General features: G+C 40.1%; 1 protein-coding gene across 1 annotated transcript; it reads left to right on the forward strand.

Moving 5' to 3' along the window:
* The first annotated feature begins 5,385 nt into the window (after nt 1–5,385).
* On the forward strand, nt 5,386–6,327 carry LOC129591162 (uncharacterized). The gene is made up of 3 exons (XM_055486702.1): nt 5,386–5,497; nt 5,608–5,766; nt 6,157–6,327. Exons 1-3 carry the CDS (start codon nt 5,453–5,455, stop codon nt 6,268–6,270), a joined length of 318 nt encoding a protein of 105 aa, XP_055342677.1. The 5' UTR covers nt 5,386–5,452; the 3' UTR covers nt 6,271–6,327.
* Nucleotides 6,328–10,390: the final 4,063 nt, after the last annotated feature.

Here is a 10,390-nt window from a genome sequence, read left to right on the forward strand (position 1 = left end):
GAAACGGACTGTAATCGCAATCAGACGTATGGTTTATAATTAGACTTTGTAAAGTGATATTACCAACTTAAAAAACTCAAAATTTAATTTTGCAAGAAATTTCCTGGCGCATAGCAAATTGTCTATGCGCCGAGAATTTTCCTGGCGCATACCACTTTCGTTAATTATTAACGGTTATAATTAATAACCTTTAACAAAATGATTAACAATGTTAAATTGTTAATCATACGTAATTATATTCAATTTTGTATTAAACAATTATTATAAATTATATTTAATTATAAATAAACCAAATTAGCAGTATTTAAAAAAATGATAATTTTAAATAATTAAATGATAATAATAATAACTCATAATAGTAATATGAAATAAGAATAATGAATGAATGAATGATAATTATAAGGGGAAGCCAGTATCGCATTATACAACCCGTGCCGTTACTCTACAGTAGTAGTAGGAAAGGAAATGTTCTTTCGTTCATCTCGATAACTCTCGTTCTTCTTAATGGCAGCGAGTATACGCAGCTCTATCGCACCAAGTGTGGACACTTTTTTTCAAAAATCACTAAAGGTCAGGAATTGACAAATTTATAATTATTTTATTTTTTTATTGTTTGCTGCATGTATCTAGCATGTTTTGCATTTTGGTTTGCCCTGCTGAGAGCGTGTTCTAATTTACTGCGATATAAAAAGCAAAAGCGTCCGGTATAAAAATGTGGCTCAACCCATTCACTGCGGTTCCCATCTTCCGAGCTGTTTCGCAACCAAGGCTCTTGCGATAAATGCAGGACACCTATCGAATCCCATGAAGCCTGCGTGACCTTTGCAAAGTTACGGCGGACACCGTCAAATACGAGGGTGACCTCGTTTGCGCCTTCGTCGAACAGCCGCCGAATGTCGCAAGCACCCATTCTTGATAAAATCTCATTCAGAAGTTATTAGGCATCCTTTTTAAACTTTTCGTCCGCACAGTAAACTTGAGACGTCCCGTTCCAGCAAGTTTAAGCAGCAGTCTTAGCTTTTTTTAGTCGTCGCTTTAATGGTTTTTTCTTCTATTCGTCCGGCACCTATACCTCCTCGCCTGGGTTGTTGATATTTGTCAACACTCTAAAATAAACTAACGTAACGCACGACTGATTCATGGAAGTTATCAGTTCGATGTCACTCAGCTCCATGTGCTAGGCAACCGCATTTCTCGGTAGGTCCTTTTTAACATAGAAGTCTATGGGAGAACCACTTTGTCCCGGGATCACCGCAAGCACTGATTATGCACGATGGTTCTGATAACGCGTAACGGACACCTTGTGGATCATTCAATAACTTCCAAAAAACTGCACGCAAAAATCTTAAGTGGTGAGACTTTTCCAGGAGCATTCATAAGCATAAAACAAACGATCGCTACCCCCTTCCCTTAAAATACTGCTGGTCTCCCTACTGGCACATCAAGACGACGTACCAAAATATTTTTAAATTTATTTTATGCAACTGTCTACACTTGGTGCGATAGAGCTGTACATTCTAGGCTTATACTACATACACGAATATTTTTTTTGGTATAGTAAAGGACTGGTGGGACCCGTCACCCGTAACACTTTTTGACTGGCAGCACAATGTGCCAAAATTCTGATTTAATACCACTAAAAGGTCATGTGTATCGGTGTATGTACGTCTATTGCCAAAGTTTCTGGAGCTTTGCTGTCTTTCCACACGTAGATGTGGCATATACAGTCGAGCAGAAATTGTTTAATAAACATATGTTCCAAAAGAGAGATTTGTGGTTTTTTAGTTTGCGAAAAATAAAGAATGCTGATTACTGGTTTTCATCTGATTAAGTACTATACTGATTAATGGTTTTACTTATTGCAATTATCTGTGTCCTTTTTTACACCCAATATAATAATATTTGAAAGTGACTTGCTAGTTACTACTTAGCCGTCCAGGGACTGAAATTCGATCACGACGAATAATTTAAAAATTAAGATTTAAAAATTAATATTTTGGTAGTGACGTAGCTCAAATAAACGGGGCTGTCACACTGTCACCAAAATTCGACCAGAAAAGGAAAATAATTTAAAAATTAGGATTTAAAAATTAATATTGTGGTAGTGACGTAACTCAAATAGGCGGGGCTGTCACACTGTCACCAAAATTCGACCAGGAAAGAAAAATAATTTAAAAATTAGGATTTAAAAATTAATATTTTGTTAGTGACGTAACTCAAATAGGCGGGGCTGTCACCAAAATTCGACCAGGAAAGAAAAATGAATTTAAAAAATGAATTTTTATTTAATTTCATAATACTTAACAATCTAACTTCAGAATTGAAAAAATAAATATAAATATAAGTTAATATTTAAATGGTATTTTTTTAAACAATTAAAATTAATAAATCCAGTTCCATTAAAAGATTTTCCATTTACAATGAAAACATTTGCCCCGAGCCTTCAGCATTATCTGCACACTGCATTAAACATTTGTGTTCGTCATTTTCTCTGAGATCTAAACGTTTTGACAGCCGTGTTTTGATCATATGAACATTTGGTTAAAAATAACTGTAGGAATCAAAGCCATACAATCAAGTCGTGGCTACAACGACAGGTGCCCTGCAGTCACCTTTAACAGTTGCGGCACAGCCAGATATCACATCCTGCATGGTTAATCTTAACAACGTCATCCTGTGAAAGACTTCTGGACTGGCTTGTAATCGTTGTAATTTGTTTCTTCTAGATGTTTATAATAAAGCCGGATTACATATCATTTGCTTTTAGCGGATTTGAGCGGCAATGGCGTTGTTGCGCCAAAGATGACAGTAAGCATCTGATCAGCACAGCTGTGTGGTGTAAGTAACGGGTTTCCAGCTTATAATGTTTGCAGAAAATTACCAGTTTTACGAGGACAAAGACAGTGGGATAAACTGGGGTGAGCTAATTAAATCGGATCCCCCATATCAGAAGGATTATCAGGAAATTTGTAATAACCGCTGGATGGTAGTTTGAGCCAACAACAGATGGTTTCGTCGTGGTGTCCGTGGTTCCCTGTCCAACACTGTCCAATCGACTGGAAGAGAATTTATCCGTTGACATGCTCTCACTTGTACGATTAAAAATGATTTTTATTCACCATTTTTGTTGCGGTGCGTGATTCTCCTTAACGTAATCATTAGTCATTATGATTTACTTTAATTAGTCTGAAAACTGACAAAAATAAATTCAGCTGAAGAGTCTTGTTCAACGCCTTGTATCTGTAGTGAAAAAAATTAAGTCAAAATCCTAATAATATGCAAAAGTCAAAAGCTGTTGGTGGATGCTTATAAAACAAATGAATTTTGATTTTGATGTTCGATACCATAATACAACTCTATTACTCAGGTAAAAACTGTACGTTTTTGCAATTCCTAAACGTTCCGTTAGATCTTTAAACGAATTACATCTAACAAAACTGAGGCCTGCTTGCAGTTCTTCCACCGGAAAAAAGTGTCAAAATAATAGAAAACTGAATAATTAAAAAAGCAATATTACGTGACCATGTAGAATACGTACAAACGGCCCCATAAGTTCGATGAAAGTCTTTATGTTGCAATTTACATTACAACCCCTAAATCCTTCGTGGCAACCTATATGCTGCTTAAGAAATAAATTCCCCTGAAGGTATTTGCATTGTACCGTTTTCCTTGATTTTCAATGCTCTAAAGCCAACATCGCATGATGCACTTATAAACCAGGAGACTGGATATGTCCATTCCGAGAAAAATTCTAAATTGGCGTTCGCGTGACCGGCATTTTACGAATCTTTAGGTCGCTGCTGATAGTGGCGACAAAAGGCGCACGTTCTCGCGCCTTAGCGTTGGTGGGCCTTTTTGCCATTTTTAAAATTTTTATGCTATTTTCCCTTTACCTTTACTTTAATTAATAATGATATTGTCTCAATATTAGAGCCATGAACAGATACTAACGGAGTTGTGATGTATTTGGGGCCCATTTGGTTCAACATGCTGTGATTGCGTCTTGATCAGTTATCATAAACGCATTTTCTCTGTATTTTAAATTTCGGCTTTTACACCTTACGAAGACGAAGTAATAATTCATTTACCGGCATGCAAGTGCATCGTCGGTCTCCGAAGTACACTGCGACGTCCCAAGATGGCAAATTCATGCATAAAAATGCAATAATTCTACGAAGCATCCGGCCTTCTCCATATCCAGAAAAACTGGCCACTTCGGGCTTTTCCCAAGCGTTTTCTACGAGAGCCTCGCCGTTGCTGAGTCGGTGTCGCCACATCAAACCACTTAACTACCGCGCAGATCTCACGCAGTCACGTTTGTCAGCAAAGGCAGCTGAAAAGTGTGCTTATTTATAACATTCGCTTGCAGCTGTGCATTTTACAAAACCAACATTGGGGCCGAACGTTCTCGCCGCAGACATGCCAGCGATGAGCGATGGGATGAACTTAAATTTTGGGGCGTTTTCAGTAATAATTTCTGCTTCGTTATTTTTTGTTTAAAATTAATGCGCACAGGTCAAAAGTACAATCTGTACTGTAATACAACTCGAAAAACTAGGAAAAAGGGGGCCAGAAGTTATATTGACTTCCGTCAACAGCAAAAGCGTCATTAGATCAATAAAAGGTGAATCCAAAATAAAAACAAAACATGTGCATACTAATATTGTAGTCATCGATTCACAATCATTTGTTTCTCCTCACAAAGTAATTACGGGCAGGACATACATTCTAAGAGCGGAATTTTTTAAATATGGTGCGTGCTTTTTGCTCGCCAGTATATTTTGTAATGTCCACTAACTGCCATAAACCGCAGATGAAATGCTGTCTCGGTTAATAAAAAATCATTTCTCTAGGAAAAAACGTAACCCACATCAGAGAAAACTATTTAACAAATATGACGTATTAGTCAATACCAAATACAGTAATTTGTGTTACATTGATTTCCCATTTTCCCCCAATCGAGGGAGCACCCAAATACTGCACGCTGGAATGCCGCCGGCGTCCACTGCTCGCTGTCTCGCCGGTTTTAAACCATATTTCCTCACCAGATTCAGTAATCAAGCTAATAGCGTTCGGTCCGAGTGGTCCGAGTAGCAAAAAGTTTACAGTTTTCTCCTACAGTTTAACTGACGACACTGAACATGCGCTTCCGATTTAGTTAAGCCCCTCCTGGCATTTGTACCGCGAAAAGCAGGAACAACAATCGTTTACCGCGAATTTCTGCCGCAGCAGTTTTCCAGTGAAGTGTCTTGGTCAGCAACCACCCTCGATTCGGCAAAACAACTTTGTTGCTGAATACTAGCCGACATCGTGCCACACATGATGGTCACCAGAATATAAAGCGCTTCCATGCAGATTTTGTCTGTTTCCAGTTTTACATTATAATAAGCATTGTTAATTGACAAATCGCTTTGCGGAATATTACCATTGACAGTCAGCCTTTGCTCTCTAAATGCATATCATTTGGCTAGCTGGCATTGCGGTGATGATCATTGGGGTAAGTCCTCTCTCACTCTATGATCCGGCAATACTTTATATTCGCACAAGCGCAAGCTTTATTCAGAGTTAATACTGCATTAATAAGAGTGCGTGTTATTATTTCCATAGAGCGTCGATTCGCGACCCAACTCCATACCGTCGAATCCGTTGCTGACTCCAGCTAACCGTTTTAAACGCCAGTGGGGGTTTGTGCCACCAGAAGCATTTGCTACGATTAATCGGTGGGTGACCCAATCAACGACAGAGCCGCCAAGACCGACGTGTCCGGTAATTTTTCCAACTTCCGAGTTGTTTTTTACCAAGCGCCATAAATAGCGACTGTCTAGTCATCAAGCTTTATTAATATTTCAGCATACGGAGTAAGCAAGTTGTTTTAACTTTCGAGTGACCGGCACAGTGCATTAAGCAGTTTTCGTCATGATCTCTGGGATCTGTATTCTGTTTGGCAGCCTTGTTTTCATCATATTATGAACATTCTGATAATATTAGCGAAGGAATATAAGCAATACAGCTGTGCATACACAACAGGGGCCCTGCAGTGACCTATAACTGTAACGGCACAGCCATCTATCACATTTTGCAGAGTTAATCTTAACAACGTCATCCTGTGAAAGACTTCATGACCGGCTTGTAACCGTTGTAACTTGTTTCTTCTAGATGTTTGTCCCAATGCCGGGTTACATGAGTTTTACGTCTTCCAAAGTTGAGTGGCGTTGTTGCGTCATAGACGACAGTAAGCATCCAATTAGCACAGCTGTGTGGTGTGAGTAACGGGTTTCCAGCGAATAATGCTTGCAGAATACTTCTATATTTACGAGGATAAAGTCAACGGGAAAATCTGGGGTGAGCCAATTACCCCGAATACCCCATTTTACGCCGGCGTTTATGCCACTTGTTATCACCACTGGAATCCATTTTGAACCAATAACAGATAGTATCGCCGTTGCGTCCATGGCTCCCTGTCCGACACTGCCCAATCGATCGGAATAGAATTTATCGGTTGATATGCTCTCGCTTGTTCGATTAAAAATGCTTTTTATTCACAAAGTGGCGTCGTAATTCCATTTTTGTTTCGGTGCATGCTTTTCCTTAATGTAATCATTATAATTTACTTTAACCCGCCTGAAAATTGACCAAAATAAATTCAGCTGACGACTCTTGTTCAGCGCTTTATATGTAGAAACAAATTAAGTCAAAACCATATTAACGCTTAAAAGTCAAAAGCTGTTGATTGATTGATTTTCCCGTACACAAACTGTGTGGTACAACTTGATGGAGACGCTACAGTAACTGATTTAAATTTTAACAATGCCGAAAAAACAGTCAAATATCATTAGCGTGATAACAAAGCTGAGGACGCACATTTTGCGTGTTACAAAAATTGTATTTCTTGGTAAAATTTGTCTATAATGCCCTATACCGATACAGAAATTACTGATGCGTATTAGCATATGCAGTAATGTACTGTACAGTCTACACAAAGCATCTCCCGCGAAACCCACATATTCCGTTATATTCTCGATACCCCAATGGAAAAAAAGTGGAACACACACGGAAATGCGTTCTAAAAACCAAAGTTTATGGCAGAAAAACTGAGCTCAGCTGCTCTGGTAGATGGCGCTGACGACTGGACGGTACCGGATGTACGCGTATAGTCTCGACACTTTGCTCGATATTTACAACACACGCAGTGACTAATTTTTGAGTGCTATCTGTACTTCTACCGCAAAAAGCTGGAACCTCGGTATCTTACCGGAAAATTCACGACCATACAATATGCTACCTACCATGTGAAGTGGCTTCGTCAGCTAGTTCCTTTAATTCGGCAAAATTAATTTCATTCCGTGTAAAACATGACCACGGCGTATAAAGCACCACTCGACATTATATCATGCACTTACGAGTACATGCAAAGTATGTGTCTGAAGATCTGCAGCCTGTTAACGGCAAAATTATTTTTAACGGGAGAGTGATATTTTCCGGATAACCACCGTTGACTGCCACACTATTCCAATGCGTATTGTCTGGCTAGTTGTCATTGCCGGCATATTCAGTGAGTCCGTGGTACGTGCTCCATCATTCTATAATTAACTTTCACTTTACATCACCTTACTTACATCCGCATTAACGTAACCTTGACATTGTTTACAATGCAAGGAATGCGTTTTATTTCGCCACTTCTTTAGAGCGCCGATATCGGAACGCTCGACGCATCGCCGGGCATTCGGCATAGTCTGTCGCTGACGCCGGCTCGCCGCTATAAACGCAATATGTCTGCGGTCACTGCGGTAACTACGGTACCGGCGGTACCGTCGTCGGCAGAAATTTTATCCGTAATATGGAGTGAGCCGCCTGTCGCAGCTACTGAAAATCCGACTGTCGCAACTACGGAAGAAACGACTATCGCAACTACGGAACAGCCAACAACAGTGGATATTTTGACGCACATTCACCAGATGTTACCCCCTGACGCTCAGTTCACAGGCCCATTCGTATAGACTACAGATATGTTATTAGTATGATATACTGTACTGGGAATCATAAAATTTTAATAGAATTACGTAAAACTGCGGACAGAGGTAAATGAGATGTTGCTTTTGGGTTTATCGGCGTAGCTCATTAGACAGATGCGTTTTTATTTTCTTTTAAAAAAACACCTGAGCCTGATGCTGGATTTTGGTCGTATATGTTTACTGGCTTGCTTCGTTAATAAGCTACAAATATTCCATTTTTTTAACGCGGCTCGCGAGTATAACCGGCGTGTATATTGGTTACAGCGTAGGGCATATTAAAAGCGGAAATCAACCAGTCGGCCCGCTGATCGAAACACAGTAAAACACAATGTGCAACAGGAGTGCATTGATCATATTATGCATGTAAATCACCAGAAGTAGGTTTGAAACGGAACGCCCTTGTTGGCGAATTATGCGCAGTTTCAGTATTACAAAAACTGCACACTTTTAATTTCAACGCGTATAAAAAAATTGCGTTCGCTTGGTTGTACGACACGATGACGGTAAGCACCGTGGGCAAGATTTACAGCCGACGTTCTTTTGAATAGGCGGACCGTTTTGACGTACCGTGTGCGACCGTATATCTCAAGCACGCAATACACTGTGCAATTTACGCCATACAAAATAATCTTCGTGCCGCGAAAGCTGGAACCATTGACAGTCTCTTCTTGGCTGTACTTTTGAAGTAAGTGGCTTCGTCAACGATTGGATTCGGCAAAATTACTTCGTGGCGTAAAATATTATGTTGGCCAGAATCTTCTTGTTAGTTAACAATATTTCAGGTTACAAAAAGCCCTTTTTTTTAAATTAACGATTGCTAAGATCAGCACGTCCTTTTGTTCCATACCCGTGGGCGCGGAAACCTAAGGTTCACAAACAGCAGTTGATGGCGTTGCCGTCCGAATATTCAAGCCTAATCGAGCCAGCGGAAAAGCCAACAGCAGCGAAATACGCGGTACTGCTTAGTCAATTAATTTTCCTAGACGAATTCGCTTTGAGCTGTTCTATCCGACTCCGCATGATAGGTTACGGTCTAGATCCTACAATAGGTTTCTTGTCTAGGTAGCAAAATCCTTTCGTATTTGGATAGTTTGCGTACACACTATAACTCATACAATCATGATGGACAAACACACACAAACGACACTTTTGGAAGTCTGAATACACGTATGGACGAATAAAAGTGCACTCAGTTTATATTGTTTCGCAATATAAAAGATATGGGATGCGAGACATTCATGACAAAAAAGCTCTACAGTGTCCCTTGAAATGGTTCTCTCAAAGGTCTGATCAACTTCACCATAAAATTTGTAAACACTGGCCAGAAAGTGCTATCTGTACTGTATGATCAACTCGAATAAAACAAAAGAAGGGCGGAAGTTATAACGACTTCCGCTAACAGCGGAAACGTCATTAAATCCATGAAAGGTAAATCCACAATGAAAAACTGTGCATGCTAGTAGCCATCGATTCACCATCACTGGTTTCACAAAACATAATTGTTTTAGGACTGGCTCAATCCGTACCAAGATCCTGTTGTTGCGCCGCAACAACAGGGCTTATAAGCCGCAACACGCAGCAACGGGCCACAACCAGTGCCAGCATGTGTGCTGGACTGGGCTGCTGCAACGCCGCAACAGCCGCAACACGGCTTATAAGCCGCAACACGCAGCAACGGGTGTGTGTAGGACATATATCCTAAAAGCTTAATTTATTACTTATGATGCGTGCTTGTTGCTCGCCAGCACATTTTTTGCAAGTTCACTAATTGCATTAACCGCTATCCGAGTGCATCTAAATGCTGCTCTTCCTTCTCTAAATGTAGGCATGTACTGCTTTCTCCGATTTTATACGCAAAATAATTTTTTTGGCAAAAACGTAAAACAAGAGGAAAATAACTGGCTTCGAAAAACTGTTTACAAATTAATACGTATTCGGTAATACCAAATACAACACTTGGTGTTACAGTGATTTTCCCCAACCGAAAGAGGACCCAAATATTGCACGCTGGACGCTGGATATGCCGCCGGCAGTCACTGCTCGCGTCTCGCCAGTTTTAAGCTTTTTTTTCTTACCAGCTTCCGTAATCCGGCTAGTAGTTCTGGACCGAGTGATCCGAGTAGCAAAACGTTTACAGTCTTCTCCGACAGTTCAACTGACGAGAATGAACATGCGCTTCCGACTGAATTAAGCGCCTCCTGCCATTTGTACTGCGAAAAGCTGGAACAACAATTTACCGCGAATTTCTGTCCCGGCAGTTTTCAAGTGAAGTGGCTTGGTCAGCAACCACTCTGGATTCGGCAAAACTACTTCGCTGCTTAGAATACCAGCCGACATTGTGCCACACATAGTAGTCACCATAATATAAAGCACTTTCA

The sequence above is a fragment of the Paramacrobiotus metropolitanus genome, unplaced genomic scaffold (genome assembly GCF_019649055.1).
Source record: "Paramacrobiotus metropolitanus isolate TYO unplaced genomic scaffold, Prichtersi_v1.0 Parri_scaffold0000044, whole genome shotgun sequence".
NCBI lineage: Eukaryota > Metazoa > Tardigrada > Eutardigrada > Parachela > Macrobiotidae > Paramacrobiotus > Paramacrobiotus metropolitanus.

What these genes read in the sequence shown, in the direction of transcription:
- LOC129591162 (XM_055486702.1), top strand. Translation starts at nt 5,453, where the DNA reads ATGCATATCATTTGGCTAGCTGGCATTGCGGTGATGATCATTGGG. An exon ending in TTGCGGTGATGATCATTGGG is followed by an intron (nt 5,498 to 5,607) that starts GTAAGTCCTCTC and finishes TTATTTCCATAG; the next exon opens with AGCGTCGATTCGCGACCCAA. An exon ending in CGCCAAGACCGACGTGTCCG is followed by an intron (nt 5,767 to 6,156) that starts GTAATTTTTCCA and finishes TGTTTCTTCTAG; the next exon opens with ATGTTTGTCCCAATGCCGGG.